The sequence below is a fragment of the Temnothorax curvispinosus genome, unplaced genomic scaffold, assembly GCF_003070985.1.
Source record: "Temnothorax curvispinosus isolate PA1 unplaced genomic scaffold, ASM307098v1 QBEX01013028.1, whole genome shotgun sequence".
Taxonomy (NCBI): Eukaryota; Metazoa; Arthropoda; class Insecta; order Hymenoptera; family Formicidae; genus Temnothorax; species Temnothorax curvispinosus.
Window position 1 is genome coordinate 812,512 of NW_020222808.1, and position 21,484 is coordinate 833,995.

Genomic DNA, 21,484 nt, shown 5'->3' on the forward strand with positions numbered 1-21,484 from the left:
GAGTTCTTTTCAATGAGTTCTCGATAATGTGAAAGTCAAAAATGGTGGATTCGGTGAAACGAATCATTTAATGCATATTTTCAAATAATGGGATAGCATTCTTTATTTATATTTGACGCGGATAAATAATTTGAATGTGAATAGAAAATTCTTCCTATAAAGCAAATCAATTTTATTTAGACGAGGAAAACATCGTGTACCAATACGATTGATGCCAAACGAGTCATCAAATATGATGTATACGTAATTTATAATTATTAAATTAAAAATTGCACGGTATCTCTCAATGCAGATACAAAGATCAACATACAGCCAATGCTTTTAACGGATTTTTCCTTAATTAAAAATAGCAGCAGATAGAATGCTTGACGAACGTGAAATGTAGCTTATTAATAACGACTTTATTAACGATGAATATCAATTATATAAACGCAATATAATATAACCGCAAATATAAACGCAAATAAAATGTATTTCTCGTATAAAAAGCTAACAGAATTTTATATATAAATTCCGTAATATCACAATGAAAACGTGCATTTATCAAAATACAATGAATGTTTTGCACAGCACATGGACTTGTAACTTCTTTTTATACTTCCTGAAGCAACGTCTTGAAAATGATTCATAAATTTTTTATTCATATTGATTAATTATTTTTAATAAATATGAAAACTTTCTTCTTCGGGGCTGTGAGTCTTTAATAATTACGCATCTCGTCGATACTTGCGTGAATGCGTATCGCTTTATATCTGCGGGCGCGTTGAAATTTGCCGGGCCTCTCTCTTTTCCTTAAATCTTTCACGCTTTTACGGCTTCACGTACTTTTTCGCTTTATTCAAGAGATTCATGCATTATTCAAAAGAGAGTTAAAAGTGGCCTTATAGCTTCCATTAAGTTGGCTTAAATTAATTTTATATCTCATTTTCTGTCTTCTAGATTGCGTGTACGGACTTTAGCAGTCTGCGCTCACGGAGGTGTGCCATATTAAGTAATTATTCATGAACGCGCCGACTGTTAAATCCGTCTTCTCTTAATCCACGCGTACGATAAGTCAAGTCACTTCTCCGTTTCACGCGATATTTTCGTATTCTTTACGTCGAATACGAAGTCGAATTACGATAAATATTTGCCGCACGAATCCATCCCGCAAGAAATAATTTCTCTTGCTAAGACTTTTACTCCTACAACTACGTATGTATGCTAATTTTTTATTATTGTTTTCGTGCGCGCATTCGTGCAACTTATGTGGATTAAATCTTACGTTTGAATTTTCCAGTTCTTTCCATGCATATGTATACGTACATATGTATATGTATACGTATGCATAACAATTTTTTACAAACGGATGTAAAACCTCAAACAGCATACGAATGAAATATGTGTGCGTTCTCGCCTCTCTCGTTTGAATCCCGTGTCACAAAGATAACAATATTAAATAAACGGGGATGTCGAGGATAAAAATATTAATAATTTAAAATGTTATAAAATGTTATAAAATGATATAAAATGTGTTGAACAATTAACGCGCTCTCTTTTTCCCGTCTCTTTCTTTTTTTCTAAAACGCCGCTTTTTAACGCAGCTTAATTAATGCGTTCTAAATTCTGTGTATAGGCAGTATGCAGTTAATCCGGTCGAAATTCTCATATGCAGCTCGTAAATACCAAATCCGCGCTCGGCGTACCCTCTAATTAAATCTCTCGCGTTTCCGCCGCGGCGCAGTCACCGGCCCCATTTTCATCTAAAATGGCGAAAAGCTTCATGAAGTGAAGCTACTTTATTGCATTTCAAGAAGCCGATTTGAATTTAAATTTAAATCTAGACCCCCGCGCGCGCGCACCTAGACCTCCGGCTCGCCACACCTGAATATACGACGACCGCGCGATAACGCTCGCACCTGTGGGTAGAGAGAGGTATAGCATCTTTTTGTCTATATTTTCACTTATTCATCGTGAGAATAATATTTGCCCGGTAGAACGAAAGCTCTCGCTCGTTGTACGTTCGCCTCTCCCATACGTGCGCAATTATCGGAATTCTTCGGATAATTTTTCTCGTTCTCGCTGTCCTGTATTCGCCCGGCGTTACTCCAACATGATCGATTATTCGTATCAACGTTTTATCAAATGTTTATATAATCCACCGTTTCTGCACGCGAGATACACATTCTGAATTTGATGAGAAGTTTCCTACGTTTTTTTGTTATGTGACAATGCTAGATGAGATTTGTTATCATGTACGAAGAACAGGAAAATTCCATGCATCAATCAAAAGTTATAAATTGTTAATTTGAAAGAAATCAACTTATTTCAAATTTTCTTTGTTTCGATTATTAATGCGTTTAACATGCATCAGAAAATTATATAAATATTTATTTGAAGCTATTTCTAACTTTTTTACCAGTAAAACGACGATATAAGGCAACATTACTCGTGTGATTTATTTGGCAAGCTATATCGTCTAGCTGATGTAACATCACGCACGTTAATCGGGCCTCTCGCACCTGAGTCTCCGAGGCCTACGACACGCAGTTACGCTTTCAGAACGCATCTCGTGGGAGAGTGTTCGGTGTAATAGTCTATCGAAGAGTAATCCATTTAGCTGGTAATCAGCATCGAGAGAGCCATCGGACACGCGCGCGTCAGGGCAAGTGCATTTGCCAGGCCCGGTATGTCGTCGTAAATACCAATTAAAGCTGTCCACGCCGTTACGGATAGATCCACTATCCGCTATCGCACGGTCTACATATGGTATCTCGGAAATCTTCGGTAAACACGGCGATGTCACTTTTATGCGAAATTTATAGATGTTATTTCGGTGTCGCGTCGGCGAAAAACACGGATAATTTTTAGTAGACGTTACGCGTCTCGCTGCATCACGTCGTTCGAAATTTGATAGATCTTTACACACATCTTTGTACGCATAAGGTTACAAATATCCTTATAACAAAAATATAAATATTTTTTTATCTATTCGGCTTACCAATCATATCACTAAACTAAACGGGTAAGCTAACACAAATCTAATATACTAATATAATAACGAAATGTGTCCACATGTTCTTTAATTAAATCTGCAGGGCGTATCTTTCGACGGAAAAGTAAAACGACTCCCTAAAATTTCCCTAAGCCTCTTGAACTCAGACCGAAACTGCAAAACTTGATCTCCACGCGCGACCCTTGCCAAGAAGGAAAAAAGATTTACATTCCGCCCGTATAAAATTCCCATGACGAACATGCGAGCGCCTTATCGTTTTCACGGAACCTTGTTGTCGACCATATCGATAGATACGACGCGGTAGTGGTGTCCCATGAAAAGAATGCGGGATAACAAAATGGGCGGGAGAACTGGCGACCGGAGACGAACGAAGGATAGGAAAAGAGATAGGGAGAAAGGAATCGCAGGGCGAGATCCAGCGAAGGGAGAGACGAAAGCAAAAGACGGTAGCGCTCCTTTTTATGATCCCCGTAGGAGCAGCCGTATGTAATGCTGAAGAGCGGGGGGAATTTCAGCGGGAACACGCGCTACGAGGGCTTCTGCATCGACCTGCTGAAGGAGATAGCGCGCATGGTGGGCTTCACCTACAGGATCGAGCTCGTGCCGGATGGCAAGTATGGCGTTTACGATTACGAGACCGGCGAGTGGAACGGGATAGTTCGCCAGCTGATGGACAAGGTGAGTGTGTGCGGTCCGTGCGCAACGGTGCAGCGGGCTCGAATTAACGCGTAGGAGACGTATATATACCCTTGTTGGGACTAAGGAAGTTCAACTGTCTGCTCGTGCGAACTATAACAATTGTCATAAATAATATTCAATTTTTTTAGAATTTGACCATTTTAAATCCTTCAATTTGCATCTCCTCTTATAGGAATTTTATAATTTATTGTTAACAAGCGTGCACGAAAAATTCTTGCGACCACGGCATCGGGGAACTTTCGGGATGAAAGGGCGCCGTCAGCTAACGCGTACATACACGGCGATGTAATTTATGTACGGAAACTGTGTGTGTGCGCGGTCTATACTGTGCTGGAGAGGTTGCTGACTCCCAGCGCAGTGAGACAGTATGATAAGCGATAATAGATGCAACAAAGAGTAGTTAAGCAAATTTCAACAGAGATAGGGAGAGCAGGTGTATCGGCGTTTGTGAAGAGATGTAATCCCGCAGGAGATATGCGTAGCGTCGCGCGTACAGGCATTATTCCCGAGAAATCCACAGGAACATACCGCACAAAATTTACTTACGGCTCTCCTTTTATCATATGCGAATTGCCGCACCGATTTCGAATCGGGTCAAATAACCTGCCGTTTGTATCGGTAACATCCCACGCGTGCGTTAATCATGCAAATTGATGGTTGCACACGTGGGATTACTTACGAACGGCGGGATGTGCCGCGATAGATGGGGATGAGACCGTGCCATTTTGCTGGCGATAGGCGCGAGCGCAAATCGCCACCGTGCACTTTGCGCTGAACGCGTATAGGCTTAGACGCGCGGCTTGATGCGTCGCTTCCCTTTTGCAATTCAAATCACGAACAGATGCGAGACGGGGGAAGCTCATATATACGGGCGACACCTCGCATTCCTACCAGAGGAAAGCGTGAAACTAGCCCGCGTACGTATTGCTGCGTCGTCGCCCGTCGCTGCGTCTACATTTCAGAGTAGCGTACATCGGCGCGCGCCAGGCGATTGATTAAGTGCCGCATACGCGCGCAATTCCGTTCTACCGAATTTCAATATCCCGCTGACGTTTGTAGCAGATGCAACGGCAACGCTGTGCGCGACGCCGTGATAACAATGTCAATCGCACACACCTCGTGCCAACAGGCACCAGCAATGCAAAGATAATAGCACATCGCGTAAAAGAGAGCTCGAGGTTACGCAGGTAAAACCTTTGGCGTCAAAGCCGGAGTTAAACGCACGTGTAGTGTGTATCATCGTATACGTACACCCGCATTACGGTGATCACGATAGTCTAAATGTATTAATTGCACCAGTAAAGAAATGTAGAATTTAGATGTTGCTTTCGTATATTTGTTATCTTGAGAGATTTTTGTCAATACTAGAACTCTCCCTCTAAACGAGATAGTGACAATTGACAATTCTCCCTCGAAAATAGGCATATCGATCTTTATATTTCACAGATTTTCGAATTTTTTTTGAAGGGAAAGAACTAAGGGAAAACCGCTTTTCTCGTTTTTCGTGGCACGCGCATTTTTCCCTCGGTACATTTCTTAAAGGCGCACTCGCGTTTTTGGGGGGAGAACTCTAAGTAGGATGTAATGAGGCGAGTATCCCGGCAGCGATATCTACATTCCGGAGAACTACTTTCGCCATAAATCCCCGAAGTTCGGGATTGAATTCAGTGTCCGGTTGCTGCGGAACACAAGGGGCGCACTTTTATCACAATGAATAATGTACAAATCCCTGCGTGTGTGCGTACATAACAGAAACTAAATGCACCTGTATAGAAATAATTAATTCCACACATACACTTTTATATATAATGTAAAGCGACGAGAGAAGCTCGCAGCTTTATCAAACGGGTAACAAGATACGCAGTGAGTCGAAAATGACCTCGGTTTAATTTAACGAAATAATATTCTATGTACGAAATAACCAAAGATTAAGTGCCCGTTTACAATATGTGTTTTAAGCCTTAAGCCCTAAGAAATTGACCAATCACAGTCAATTATTCTCCTCAAATTCAACTATGATTGAACAATTTCTTAAGGTTTAGGGCTTAAAACACCTATTGTAGATGGGCACTAAAGGAGATGCTGGTTCAAGGACCGCGTGCCGCGTCGATAGCGCAGGTGGAATAATCACGTTTTAATTTCAGGAAAATTACAGTTACGAATGGCCTAATATCACGAGAGATTTTAGAATGTATTAAACATAACGCGATCAGCGATACGGTAACGAATAAGGTATAAACGCGCGCGTATGAGCTGGAATTCTTGGAATTATATGAGGAATCGCGATATGAGAGTCCGCGAAATTTCTCATTTTCGTCGGGGCCCGCAGACCGGTGGACGTTACAAAGCGACCGGCACTATGTTATCCGGACGGCAGTATTAATTTCGTCAGATGATCATTAATAATACTCGCCTCGCCTCTCGCCGCAGTCGTCGCGAGCCCGAGAGCGCGATGGTGAAACCGAGGATGGAAAAATGACGATGAAAAAGCGCACGTAATATGCCTAGAGAAGCGGCATCGTATTTTAGCGACTTACGCATATAGTTAAGCATATCACCCTCTTCCGAGAACATCCGCAATCAAGAATGTCAAATCGATAATTAATCGGAAACCCACGTTTAATTAGCGATGTTTTAATCAGCATATTACAATATAATATAAAAAAAGTTCTCTCATGTTACACACTAAGTTCTCTTTTTTTTCCCAGATATTCGTGTTTCAGCGAGTGATCGTATTTCGAGAATATTATTGGAAAAACATTTCAAATATATAGAAATATTATTTTACGAAAAATTTTTCTATGCATGGTACTAATTTGCAATTTAACGCAACAAGTTTTGGAGTATTCATTGATTGCGAAAATATGCAAAATACCGTTACACGAGATATTAATTTCCCTCGCGTGGATTTTCTTGAAAAGAATGACACATCGATATTTCATTTTTATCTGAGCGCAGTTGATAAATGGGATATCGTTTGTCGGGCCGCACGGGAAAAGGTAACGCGGCTCAAAAATGAATGAATGAAATGAAAAACGAAGCTCGTTCGCGATGTATCACCACCGTCATGAAAATTATTAATCGACAAAAGTGATCTTCAATATTAAATAAACAATGTACATACATATATACATATAATATATCGCGGGTAAAAATATATCGGACACACACTCTCGCGTCTCCATAATCTCCATGTAAAATTGATATCGCCCCTTTTCCGGTACATTATCTCCGCTTGCAGCTTCAACTGGCTCCTCGCATTCACGTTTCCCTCGACGCGTTCGACACATCGCGCCGCGTACCCTGCATTCGCTCGTATGTACATTCATAAACGATTGACGGCAACGATGCATCGCGCGGGTCCGCAATGGCGCCATGGCTGTCATCGCGCGAGAACACGCAACAACAAATTATTGCGACCGTCATCCATGGGTCGCGCACGGGGCGGTGGCGTAAATCACGCGCGAATTAGTGACGCCGCCAGTCCGAAATATCTTTCACGGGGATGAACCGGGCATCGTTTTACGCGACGTCGATGTCGACCATTTCGGCTGTCCGGCGTTGTATACGTGAGATGTATCGCCGAGCATTCCCCATTCACGGTTTAACTATAGACGACCCGTAATACGCGGTAATATATATTTATCGAGTAAAATGTATCGAGTTTTTGGGTGAAAGCGAAATTGCAAATTATTATTTTACATTATTGGAATCAACAAAGCTCACTTTACATTCATAATTAAATATGAAATTATTTATCGTCGGGATTCATCAAATATTATAAATTAAAATTATTAAAATACGAGATGAATATTCAGAGAATATTGTACGCTGCCTAAAAAAAATATGCTCAAATATTTGTGTCTATTTTTTATTAGAATGTACGAAAAACAAGGAGAAGTTTCTCGATTAAAGTCTATTGCGATTGATGTGATAGTTTTTTGACTTTCCGGAATAAATATGTGAGAACGTAAAACATCAGATATTACGTATCATTCCGCGTATGTAAAATGTATCATTCGCGAATATGAAGAATTGGCAAAAATTGGTAAATTGTGTTTCGCACACGTTTCGCGCAATAGAATTCCCCGTGCGCGTTTGCACAGCTTACAGAAAATTTGTAACGTCGCCGTACGTGGAGACAGAGTATAGGCGGGTGCGCACGTGAAGAAAAGATCGGGGGGATTTCCCTATCGGGGAACGCGCATTTCCAGCCAGATATCCCGCGCTTCCCGGTGTGCAGCGCAAGCCGGAAATAAATCTCGACGGACTGTGTGTGCCGCCGTTCCACGGTGCGCCATCGCGCGCGCCCAGCGAGTGCTCTCTCGCAGACGCTGAAGAAGCAGTTAGATATCGCGGGCAAATGTACGCGCGTTGAGCTCTTTTCTTCGGGTGGCCTCATTGAATCCGGAACGGCGTTTCGCTCGTCGGCTATTGCCAAGTCAGCTATTCCATTTGCCGCGCGTGTCTAAATAATCTCGAACACCTGCCGAGCACGGGCGACCAAGTGGACGGAGTCGAGAGTAGCTTCGCTTCGCAGCGCTGCAGAATCTGCGTCTTCTTCGCCCGTACTTGGAACAGGATAGAAATAAATTAGAATTAACGTGTTTGTGTCTTTCGTATTCGATTCTTAATCGACGTATTCCCTTCATTATCTTATTCTCTCATTTCGCAGAAAGCTGATCTCGCTGTCGGCTCGATGACAATCAACTACGCGCGCGAGAGCGTCATCGACTTCACGAAGCCGTTCATGAATCTGGGCATCTCGATTCTCTTCAAGGTAAGCAAGAGCCCGGCGAGGCCGCGAGTTAAACGCGAAAATTTATTTACGCGTTACAGGGTAGCAATTGCATCCGCGTCCAGCTCGGACGCGGGGCATTTAAAGTTACCCTGTATAAGCCTGCCGCTTAATCTCCCGGTTCACGCGCGAAATGGCGTTAGCCTGATAGCTCATATTTTTATTTCGTCCACGTTGGTCCACGTCCCGGTGCATTGTTGCCGAGGCGGATTCCAGCTTTGTTGGTCTTTCCCCTCCCTCGTCCCTCGTGTATTTTTCCGCGCCGCGCATCTGTTATTCTTATTTGCTATTTTTTGCCGTCGTATACTCCATCTGTTGTTGTTAGACCATTTTTATTTGGCAGCCAGCGAACGTGCCCACACCCAAGAATCAACGCGCGATATCGTTGAAAAGTTTCCGTATCGTGAATAATATCTCTATCGATATTTTTACATTTCTTGTTTCCCTGTTTGCCTTTCTCTTCAGCCGCGTATCCGACGGTGAAAAAAAAAAGCGGAATAAAAACGCGAGGTGATTTTAACCGCGCGAGATATAATTTTGTCTAAGTAAATTGACGTCAGTAATGGGAAGTAAGGGCCGCTATCCGCATACGGCTGTAATTCGGTCTGATTTTGGCGCGCTGGCCGACCATAACTAGTTCTTATCTACTTGCCCGTGAACCGTGGACCATTGGCAATGGTCACGTTTGTATAATGCCTCCATATTTTACTAAAACAGCCAATTAATAGTTGGGTGCAAATACCACATATTATAAGGGGTTACATGCAGGTGGTACGTACACTCAACTATTAATTGACTGTTTTAGTAAAATATGTGGAGTAAGAGAGTTTACCGATTATACGCATCTCGCAGTAGTAACTGACCGTAATTGTCAGACACAATCCTATCGAATATCCATCATTCTAAATGAAAACCAGATACGTATCGCTTACATTTGTTTATACAATTACACAATATGTACAGATAATTCTAAAAATAATTATAATTTTCCCATCCTTTCCTGCAATAACAACAATAATAAAGGTATTAATTACAATAAAACTCATTGGAAATAAAATTGTTGCCTAGATACATATTATATGTTATTATTGCTAACTAGAATTCGTTTTAAAAACGCGACAGGTGATACATACAATGCCAACCAATTATTTACAATCTTTGGCAAATTCAGCCTTTATTAACCCAACTCTGTTACAAGATCGTGCTGCGATAGTAATATCGTGTCGCTTGACGATGCACTCACGTATACTAACGTGCACATGTACGATCTCGCTTATAACACGGTACAGCACGTGTCGCGAGGTCGCGGAAGGGGGAAGCAGAGACTAATTAGAGCCGCTCGCAAGTGACGGCACGTAAACGGTTTAATAATCGGAATGTATCGGTTGACGCAACGAATTAACGAGCCGATTAATTCGATATTTATTCGACGAGTCGTTTCTTTCAGTCGTTTTTTTTTTTTTACCTCTCCTCTTCCTCCGTCATCTCTCTCTCTCCACTTCTCTTTTCCTATATCTCTGCCCCTATACTCTCCTTCGCTCGATTCTACCTTATCACTCCGGGAAGCTTTAATTATTCTCGCAGCAGTGTCTCGCTGTCGGGAATTTCTCCCGACTCGCGAATTCTATTCGATCGATTCAAGCAGCAGTACTGGAATCTCCTCCCTCTCCCCCTTCCAAGTTTCGACTCCCGCTAAATAATTCGAGATGCTGGAGTTAACTTCTCTCTCTCGGCCAGCTGCACTTTATACCGTAACGAGCAGCGGTGGGATTCGCTTACTCCGAAGTTAATAATGGCATTGCGCGAGCGGGCGACGTAACGATACCGATGGAGAAGTTAATTTCTCGAGCTTTTGTAATAAAATTTTCGCGATGACGCGGCGCGGTCGACGAGATCGGCTGTATATCTGGGTCGCTTCCCTTCGTTCATCTCTAATTTCTCGATTTCCCGCGGAAAACCCAGTCGGACGTTTGGACTGATGAAATTTACAGAACGACCATTTCCGATCCTCGTCACTGTTAATTTCTTTTTATTCTCTCGTTTTGTTCGCCTGTGCTCTTGATTTACTAAAGGATGAAAGTACAATTTTCTCCTGTAATACATTTATACAGATATGCATCCATGTGTATAGTATATAGTATTGCTATATATACATAATCTTACATATCTCTAATCAGACTGCTATATCAATAATAAAGTTAAAGAATCAGCAATTTGTCAATCGATAAATAATAGAGGTAACATAACTTTTCCGTAAAAAATCAATAAAGTTAATCATCCTTCCTTTGCGATAATTAATAACTCGATAGACTATAATTGATGTTACTTTGACTTTTTTCCTCACGGAGGTTTCTAAAAGTGTACGCACCATTCTTCATCAATTTACCAACAGATATTCTTTAAGATAATAAGCTATATAAAAAAATTGACTTTCCCAGATAACAAGCATGTCTAAAACTCTTTTCAAAAGTGTCGTTTTTAAGACATTACTAGTAGACATCTTAAAAATGTTTTGAAAACTTTTTGAAAAAAAAAAACATCTGGAAATTATCTTTTATAAGACATTATTTGGGTTATGTATAGATATTTATATTACTGACAATGTTGATATTTATTAATTTTAGAATACGTGTGTAACATGGCTAATTAAGATATCTTGTGGAACTGTCAAAGAGATGTCATCATGATGTTTTCAAGTCGTCTTATATCTTAATTTATGACGTCTTTGAGTCATTTTATCTAGATATATTAACCCCTTTTTACATAACTTAAATCATAAAAAAATATTTCTTGGGAAATTGGCAAAATATAGCCTCTCAAGTTCTCTATAGGATTCCGAAAAGAAACGCCAGGCTCTTATCCAGGAATTTATCGTGTTTTTCTTTCTATATAATGTAAACCCTTTCAGTTTTACATATTATCACGAATAATTATAATGAAAGCAGTAATTACAATGCCAAATGCATTATGTATTTTGAGGATATATCCACAATGCCAATGCTCTCGAATTTCGAAATGAAATTGTTCGCCTTAGTTCCCGATGGCACAAGCCAACAGCATAATGAAGATAATTAAGCAAATCACCGTTATGCAGTCAAGCGGCAGTGACGTGGTAATCTTTCATCGCGATTCGCCGCAGGATTAATTATAGACTACGTATTACACTTGACAGAATCCTTAAAAATCTCTGCTCAAGTACTTTGTTAAGAAATCGATATTAATATCAGATACAATCATCGATCATGATACACGACAACGGGATGATAAATTAATTGCTTGCAAATATAATTATAATCGAAAGCGGATCGAACGAATTACTTAGCTCGCAGAATAGTTTCGCTATACAATTACATTTTTATCAAAAGGCGTAAAAAATCCTCTGGATAAGTGGATCTCTAAATTAATTAAAACGACGAAAGGCTCTCTCGCCGCGCTGACGATGATAGCTTGCCTTTCAATGCGGGCTGAATACTCGTTTCCGTTCGAGCGGGATTTTCCTCCGGTAAATGCAAGAGCGAGGAGGCGCGCGGCCTCTTTTCGCTGATTACACCAATCGCCGTTGACCGCACGAGAGCGCTTTCTAATTAATGTAAGGCGATCATTTAATTGCAATTAATGTTGCAGCAGCCGGTAGCTGTTTCTATTCCCAAAGCTATATCCTTTAATCATTCCTCCACTTATCCATCGAATTCCACACACTCGCTATACGATCTATCACTATTCCAATTATCGAGTACGAAATATTCTAAATCAGTTTATTAATTGCTAACATTATGAATTCTTCATGTATACGGATATTACAATACTTTTACGATGATCTTGTTATTTCTTTTCGTCGTTGCCACTAACAATGATAGTACTTACAATTAGTACCTTTTGCTACGCTGTTCTTTCATTTTCTCGGAATCAACATCTGCTATCAAGAGCAAGTTAAATTTTACATTAGCCAATTCCACTCGTGCAAAGGTGAAAAACGAAGAATTCGACGCCAGGCATTTAGTAACTACCGCCGTGAAAAAAAATCGCCGAGATCGATATCAACTAACACAGATGTACTGACAGCCCAATGGTCCAATAATCGATTTTATCTATTTTCGATCTATTGTATTCCGTAAATGTATTACATATATATTTTTACGCGTTTACCATTGTCCAAATTCGCAATATTCATGACATATATAAATTTGATAAATTCGACTTGATAAATAAATATCATACCACTATCTAGTGCATTGTGAGTATCGAAAAATTTTTCTTGCATTGATAGTAATAATTAAGTGGTAAAAAATGTGCTCCATAAAATATCCAGAACGATTAAATATACAAGTATAATACTATAAAAGCAACGAAAATTGGATAATAATCTCAATGTGAAAATTATAAAGTAAATTCCGGATATTATATTAAGTAGAGTAATCGATTTCACGATATTACGTTTAATGTAAATTAAGATAACTCGTGGCTAATTAAGAATTGTTAAAATATCCATGAGAAATACCTTCATTATTATGCATATCGTTCCGATGCAGAATTAATTAAGCTTAATATTCATACACAGATATTCCCTTTCTCTCCTTTTTATGCATATAATAATGAGAGGTGCATTTGATCATTAAAATAAAATACCGGGTAAATAGTAGAACAAATTGAGCATAACAATTTCCAGCGATAAATTTAATTAGTTATTAATACGGCTATTTAAGTTTCAATTTAAATATATTAGTGTAAGTAATTCAATTCAAATATTAAGTAAATTCTTGATATGTGAAAACGAAATAATGCATGTCCTGTGCGTGAATGCGTAAAAGAATAAACTTTTCTAATATCTTAGAAAAATAGAATATTTTCAGTATCGCATTGCAAACGACGAGGTGTTAAAGGCTCAAATTCCTTGCAGGTACCAACCAAACACCAGGCGCAGCTTTTTTCTTTCATGAACCCATTAGCGATCGAAATCTGGCTGTACGTTCTGGCAGCGTACGTTTTGGTGTCGGTGACGATGTTTGTCGTGTCGCGATTTAGCCCCTACGAATGGAATAATCCTCATCCGTGTCACCCCGGGCCGGAAATCGTCGAGAATCAGTTCTCCTTATCGAACAGCTTCTGGTTCACCATTGGAACCCTCATGCAACAGGGCAGCGATCTAAACCCCAAGGTTTGCGATGAATTTCCGCTGTATCTATCAAACATTGTGTATAAACGCGTATATTGCGCGAAACTGATTTTCTTATATGTGCAGCATGTATATTATAAAGATATTATGTAAATCATCTTAATTTGCTTCGTAAACAAGCTCATTAATACCGCTTTCATCTATATATAATATAATAGACATAATAATTCATGAATAACTCTCGTAATAACGGATTCTCGTTTCAAGCGTCCATTAGAGCATCATGAACAATAGTTACATAGTTCATATATCATTTCATATTAATAATCGAAACAATGCAAATGACCTAAAACTATAATAACTATTAAATTAAATTTCTATTTTAATAACGCCCATTGCCTCTAAATCAAATTAATAATTTAAAGTGATTATCTGTTTGAAATACTTTATTATCAAATATCTTCGCGATAATGCTTCGCAATTTTCTCGACAAGGAGCGCGAACGTTCCTATTTGAGAAATCTTTAGCTTTCATTTGCAGACTTCAGCTTTTGAATTAGTTTTCAAATACTGAGAATCTCCTATTCAACGAAAATGAAACGCGTTAATCCCTGGAACGCCTGAAAGATACAGTAAGAACGTAAAAAGGAGTATCGAAGTATTTTCAGCGTAACGAGGAATTAACAAATTTAAAGGCGTTATTACGAGAGATTGCAGTTGTGCTATTAGATTGCAAGACGGTAGTCAATATTGACAATAAAATTTTTTACTAATCAATTTTACAATACATGTATCATCGCTTGCAGTAAAATTAATACGAAGCTAACAGCGGTAAATGAAGCTAATTGTTAAACCGAATTTCGATGAAGTGATCTCTTTATCAGGCTACGAGCACGCGTATTGTGGGTGGCATATGGTGGTTCTTCACCCTGATCATCATCTCGTCGTATACCGCGAATCTAGCGGCTTTCCTTACGGTGGAAAGAATGATCACGCCGATAGAGCACGCCGAAGATCTCGCCAGTCAGACGGACATCGCGTACGGAACTCTCGATAGCGGAAGCACGATGACTTTTTTCAGGGTGACTAATATTTTTATTATCTATTTGGAATAGATGGTAGAGTAATAGTTACTAATATCTATTTACCACTAATTAATGTTATGCTATTAGTACTAATTCTCCCGACTGCACTGCTACCAACCTTCGGTTGGCGAAGACGAGGGAGTATGCGTTTCACCGAGGCCGAATCTTTGTTACCTTAATACTCGATAACTACAACATACTTTGATATGTGCTTCCGTATATAAGTTTCTGATTGATCAAGCAAGGTTTATAGCGTATAATTATATCTCTATAATGTTACCCTATACAACCTGTAAATGTAAATCTGTCGCAAAGCTATATGATATGGAGAAGATATTTTTCTTTCGCACTATCCTATAATAAAAATATTTAAAAAGTATGCTCTTTAATGGTGCGAAGGCTGTAGTTCGCTTAGTTCATATGTAAATTCAACCCTGTATTACATTAATGCTTCTACGATTACATGAGTTCGTATCCAATTTATGGCCTGTAAATAACCGTGTAATGATCGCGCGCGATACAACCGCGCAATCGATATACGAAAATAATTATTTTGCAATTATTATGATAATCGCTTCCGCTCACGCGGGAATGGAATTTTAATCAGGTCGCGTCTTTCGTGCCAGTTTGTAGAAATTTTCCGCTGGCAATTAATTATGAAATAATATTTATCAATATGCGAAATTTATAATGCAAGCCATTGCCGTAAACGGCGGTTATCATAATGTTGCATTATGACGCTAATAAAATCTGATTTTCTGCGCTTCTCAAATTCCGTTTCAAGGATTCAATGATCGAGACGTACAAAAAGATGTGGAGATTCATGGAGAACAAGAAGCCGTCGGTATTCGTTTCAACATATGAAGAGGGTATCCAGCGAGTTCTTCAAGGCGATTACGCCTTTCTGATGGAGTCGACCATGATCGATTACATTGTCCAGAGGGACTGCAATCTCACGCAAATTGGTGGTCTGTTGGACAACAAGGGATATGGAATCGCTACGCCCATGGGTGAGCTGTTACGCTGATCAATATTTGCTTTTACTTCCAAATTTCATTAGTTTTCACAATCCAATTTGTAATAGTTTTATAGTTTATCGAGCAGCACTAATACTTAAAAAAAACAATTTCAATATTTTGTTAAAAGTGAACAGTGTACAATTGATAAATCCAAAATTGTTTTTAATTTGATATTGTTAAATAAACATCCATTTCAACTTCCAGGTTTTTGTACATTTAATCATATATAATTTATAATTTTTTAAAAATAAGAATAAAATTGCTGTATTTTTACTTGATACTATCGCGCGAATAAAAAGTATAATTTTAATTTAAAATAAAAATAAATTGCGTAAATATTGCTTGCTACATCTACTTAATAGCGCTGATTCCTGAACAAATTTCGCAGGCTCGCCCTGGCGGGACAAGATATCTCTAGCAATTCTGGAATTGCAAGAGAAAGGCGAAATACAGATTCTGTATGACAAATGGTGGAAGAGTCCCGGGGATACTTGCATGAGGACAGAAAAGGGAAAGGAGAACAAAGCCAACGCTCTAGGCGTCGACAACATAGGTGAGAAAGGCTCTCAGAGAATAGCGCGTAAACTCTGAATTATACGCATCACGAGTTTCCTCCGTAATGTCATATAACACACGGAAATCCCTCTTACAGTCGCAAACATTTCCTTATTTTTGTTGGTTCATTATTCTTATGAAAAAGACTGTTAATTAAATTTTCTAAGGGGCAGGGCGCTGTTTGATTGACAGAAAATCTTAAAACAAATGTCTCTGATGTAAATTTAAATATGTACTTTTCAGTAGAATTCTATAATAAATTATTCGAATTATGTGTACGTGTAATTTATATATTCTTTTTAAATTTGTTTATTTAATTTATACGCATAGAAATATTTATTTCTCTCTTAAAATTATCTATCGATACCTTATGCGTCTGATCGAGAATCGATGTGCCTCGTTTCTGTGCAGGAGGAGTTTTCGTGGTCTTACTGTGCGGCTTGGCATTTGCCGTGCTTATAGCGATTTTCGAATTCTGCTACAATTCCAGGAGGAACGCACCGGCAGAACGGGTGAGTGCATCGATCCTAGAAACCAGTGCTGAAATTTATTTCAACAAATCAGCACGTTCACGTTGCACGACTCTATTCGTCGACATTCAGATTCTCGATAAAGGCGACCGGCCGCGTTTAATTCTCAAGCCTTTCGTCGCTTTGTTTGTTAATCGTTAAAACTATTAACTTTAAGAGATGTGCATGTGACTGTACGCGTAAGCATTGCATGACGTTCCCTGAACTTTGTTTCATCGCTACATCATGGATTTCGTCGTATCAGCATGAGCTCATCGTCCATTGAAGCATGCCGCTCGACTTCGCAAGCATCCCCAAGCACAGTTGCGAAAAAAGGTCCGTTTTACCATCGTGAGAACTTCTTACGAATTCGTTTGCTTCAATACAAACTCGCAATCTTTATCTAAGCATTATATTTAAATAATAATATGCGTGTATCGCAAGGTATCGTTGATGATTCGCTATTGTACGTTATATAATACAAGATGCCCCGATATTAGCGGAAAGTAAAAATCTAGAATTCATTTTTTGATCATCTTTTCTACAAATGTTGAAATTTGATATTTTGATAAAAGTTACCTTTAAGTTACGTAATTTTGTCAAAATAAAGTCCACATTAACAATTAATATATCATTATTTATCTTCGCTTTTGTATTCCTTTAATAATTTACAGTTTGAAAAGTATTCTACAAGGAAGAATGTTACTTATTCACTTCTCGCTAATTTTGGAACATTTTTCTGCATCATGATATACCTTAATCACGCGAATAATTCGTCGTTGTGGGCTGCTGATGTAGCAAAGGCCTCCGGTCCCTCCGACGCCTACCTCCGGCTCTCTTCAGGGAATTTCTCAGACTGTGCAACAGCAGCAGCAACAACAATGCCAGCAGCAACATCAGCAGCAACCGAATCAACAAGAGTCGCTCTGCTCGGAAATGGCACGCGAGCTCTGCCGCGCTTTACGCTGCCGCGCGTCGTCCCGACGACGGCGTACCTGCGACAAATGTTCTACGCACGTGATCGGCTACCCGCCGGACAATCCCACTGCCACTCCCGTAAACGGGATGAGGTCCCAGGTATATAACAACTGTCTCGTCCCTCGTTAATTTATCGCGCTAGCATTAATCTACAAGCCGACGCGTATATTTTTCATGATATATTAACACGAATTAAATAAAGCTATTCGTTTTTCTAATTAATGACTCGTAAAATACAATAAAAAACAATAATATATAAAATGTAATACACTCGTAAAACACATACAAGCATCTTTTATAAATGAAAATTTACCTGAACTGTCCCTATCCAAAATATAAGGAAACATAAATTAAGTTCTATAGTTATTCGAGAATTGCCCTGTGATTCTATCTATCGTGAAAATTCAAATTCCAATTAAGAATCCACGATCTAAGGCAATATCGAACACAATATGTTTTTTTCTTTTTAGATGAGGTTTAAGAACAATGGTAAAAAAAGAGCCTGAGATACTCATAATCCGATCTTATATTTATAAGAACGTCTTAAGTGCGATCTCAAGATGCTATACGGTCATTTCATTGAATCGAGCTTTAAAAGTAATGAAGACCAAACTTAAGAAGACCAGACTTAATCTTAAATATAAGTTCAGACTATAAATGCTGCTGTAAGAGCGTATTCTTTAATCATCTCTTCTTCAAACTGACGGTTTCCTTCATCCGAAATCAATTTTATATATCGTAATTTTGCCGAAAGAGAAATATCTCCTTCTCCGCCATATCGTTATTCAATTATATTTTATATTCACCGAGCTTTTTGTGCTCCCACGTTCATTAAACTCATAATTGCATTCAAATGTTCTTTAATTAACGTGTATCCGGTAAGCGGATTTATTTCCTGTCAGGGATGGGTACGAAATTTATTATCTCTTCATTCCTTCTTGCGATTAATTCGGTACTGCAAGATAAAGATTTTACTGAAGAGATTAAAGGGTTCAGTGGAATCCAATTGAATCTTAACTGTAGCGCTTTAAGCAATTAATTTTATTAGCTGCCGAAGTTACATAAACCGAGAAATCGTCAAAATTCCATAAATCGCCGATAGATAAATTAATGGAGATGGAATATGCAAAAAAATTCAATCGTATTAAATAATAAAATAAAGTAACTTATAAAACGCGATATTTAAGATTTAAGACATTAGTAAAATTACATACAAAAAACCCGGCTTCCTATTATCTGAAATATATTTCGATTTCCGTAAATTTCACATCACAGGCATGTTATCTGTGCGTCTGCTATGATGTTACCCCCCACGTAATTATTACTTAATCATTATATAATTGTGACTGTGTATTACAGAGAAGCAGCCTGGCCGTACCCGTAGTCGAACTGCCTCCACACATCCACATGCATCATCACGCACCGCCGCACGACTATGACGGCAATTAGAATTATTAGCAAGACCAATACCGTTGGAAACATTGTAATCGTAATCAGGAACAAGTACAAAGCGTCTCGCATCTCGCGAAAAGCAATTGCGATCGATTTGTTGATTTCCGTCGATAGTGTCGGAGTTCACCCAATAGACATGTTTGCACAATATTGACAAAATATTCATCGTTGGCGCGATTACGAAGAAAGATCTTAAACGTAAGTCTGTAAAGCAACGTGTGCGCCGCTTTTCCGCACATTTGATAAATCCGTCGAGAGATCGACGCTATATACCGAACTTAATTGATAAAACGGTATAACGGTGGTTCTAAAGTGGTTTTTCTCGTAGCCGCGAGTTTTGTACGATTAATCAATCCGCGGGACAGTGTAATCGTTCTGAGGCAAAGCGTTCGCCGCTTTATTCACCACTTTAGAAAGTATTCAAATACGTTGAGGTAACGTGATTTAATACTATCAGGATACCGGAGAAAAATCTTAAATTAAAAAGTTACGACCAGCTCGCATGCATATTAATTCTTGGAAGCCTCACGGAAGGAAATTTTCTTCGATATGATGCGAGCAAGATCGACGTTATCAAAGTCGACGAGTTAAGTACCTAAAAAAAGTCGATGCTATTTCACAGCGACATTCACGATTTCAACGCAACAAATGAATGCTTTACGCAAATGGACCGTAAATTTTTTATCCCTAAAATTATATTTTTATTGAAAAGTTATTATACCGAGATCTTGCACAAGCATATAAGTGCAATTTATATGATATGCAAAATGAAGAGGAATATTTTTTTTCATATTCCTCTTCTACTTTGCTCTTCTCGAAATAAGTAAAACTTATCCGGTAAAATAGCTCTGAGATCTTTTATTTTTAGCCGATAGGATTTCTTTCCATGCCGAGTCTTCAATTGTCGCGAAGCCATCATTGCGAAACAGAAGTCCATGGCATCCTTACGTCCCAATTTTAATTTAATCGACATCAGTTCGATCGAGAGAGTAATATGCAGATGGTGAATCTAACTACAGACGATGAACAACCCTTCCGTCCTACGCCCGTAGAACCAAACCATCCAGGTATATCTACGATGGCGATCACCGATATCTCTTCCAGCATGTTCACGCTACTCTCGCACGAAATCTAACGTTCGATCCATGCACAGAACAATGTTTAGACACGCTCTGTAAATGCGTTCTCTTTTTACAAGAGGCTGTCTATGGTGTAATTATACACGCAAAGTATTCTGTAAATATTGCCGCGAAGAAAGCAGTAGTGAGATTCGTAATGGGACTATTTTATGCAAAATGTGGCTGAGAGTGAGTAACCGTTAGTGCTAATCGAGTACAACTTTAGACGTTTGGTGTCATGTAACGTGTGCTGTAATATGCTGATAGCCGGCGAATAAATGTACGATGAGAGGACGATTATTGTCTTCTTCTTAATCCTCTTCAAACTATAATTGTTAATTTTAAGAAATAGCTGAAGGTAGCTAAAAAAAGAGTATTACGACGAATTTCATTTTGATCTTTGAAATTAAATTTTAGTTCAATTTAAGATTGAACTGAACTAAGATTAAAATCAGTCAGCTAATCGATGTTGCAGGAATCGTCGATCTTCCGATGTCACTAAAGAATTAGCGCGTTTCAGTGACGAATCGCTTTTAGATAAGGCAAGATGGAGAATAAGGGAACGTCTCAGCTGTGCCTATTTTTTTTATATAACATCATTTATTAAGGGATAAAATAAATGACAAATAACATATCTCACTTATATGAAACTATAATATTTCTTAGTGTTCATTATTTGTTATGATATAAAAGAAATCACATCATATACGACCCCCTCCCCCGGCCGCACGTACGGCGGCGATCGTTCGAGTCTTAATACGTAAACGATACACGACGAAACCGACAACTCGCTTATCGTCGGAGACTACGCAAAACAGAATTTCTAAATGAACCTCGTCGAAAGATCGCGAGCTCGCGTCGGCCCATGATAAGATTAGGCTACGACCGCGATGCTTAATCGAATCAACATGACCGAGATGTTATAGCGAGCTTCACGAGCTTCCTTCCAACTCAACTCTCCCAGAATCTCTTCCTCGTCGGTGAAAGCGATGAATTACTATTACAAAGAATGTTTTTTTTAGCCGCGTCTTGACAGTTCGGGATTTGAATCTAGAGCGTGGAATGATAAAAAGTGTCCTTCTTATCTTTCCAGCGCTTTAGATCTAGTCACCGAGGTATTGATGTGCAATCGAAAAAAACATTTTCAATGATAATAATCTGCTT

At 38.9% G+C, this 21,484-nt stretch overlaps 1 protein-coding gene across 5 annotated transcripts in view; it reads left to right on the forward strand.

Annotated features, from left to right (window-relative positions):
* LOC112463097 (glutamate receptor ionotropic, kainate 2-like) overlaps positions 1-20,615 on the forward strand; it is a 126,817-nt gene extending 106,202 nt beyond the window's left edge. For 2 of the 5 annotated variants that reach the window (XM_025029285.1, XM_025029287.1), the window contains 8 exons: positions 8,370-8,474; positions 13,390-13,647; positions 14,489-14,686; positions 15,474-15,699; positions 16,097-16,261; positions 16,675-16,775; positions 17,571-17,849; positions 19,110-20,615. In XM_025029285.1, coding sequence (XP_024885053.1) covers positions 8,370-8,474; positions 13,390-13,647; positions 14,489-14,686; positions 15,474-15,699; positions 16,097-16,261; positions 16,675-16,775; positions 17,571-17,849; positions 19,110-19,199 — 1,422 coding nt within the window. In that variant the 3' untranslated portion in view covers positions 19,200-20,615. Of the gene's footprint in view, positions 1-3,469; positions 3,674-8,369; positions 8,475-13,389; positions 13,648-14,488; positions 14,687-15,473; positions 15,700-16,096; positions 16,262-16,674; positions 16,776-17,037; positions 17,109-17,570; positions 17,850-19,109 lie in introns of those variants that run through there. The other 3 variants (XR_003041741.1, XM_025029284.1, XM_025029286.1) reach the window with 3 other exon arrangements.
* Positions 20,616-21,484: the final 869 nt, after the last annotated feature.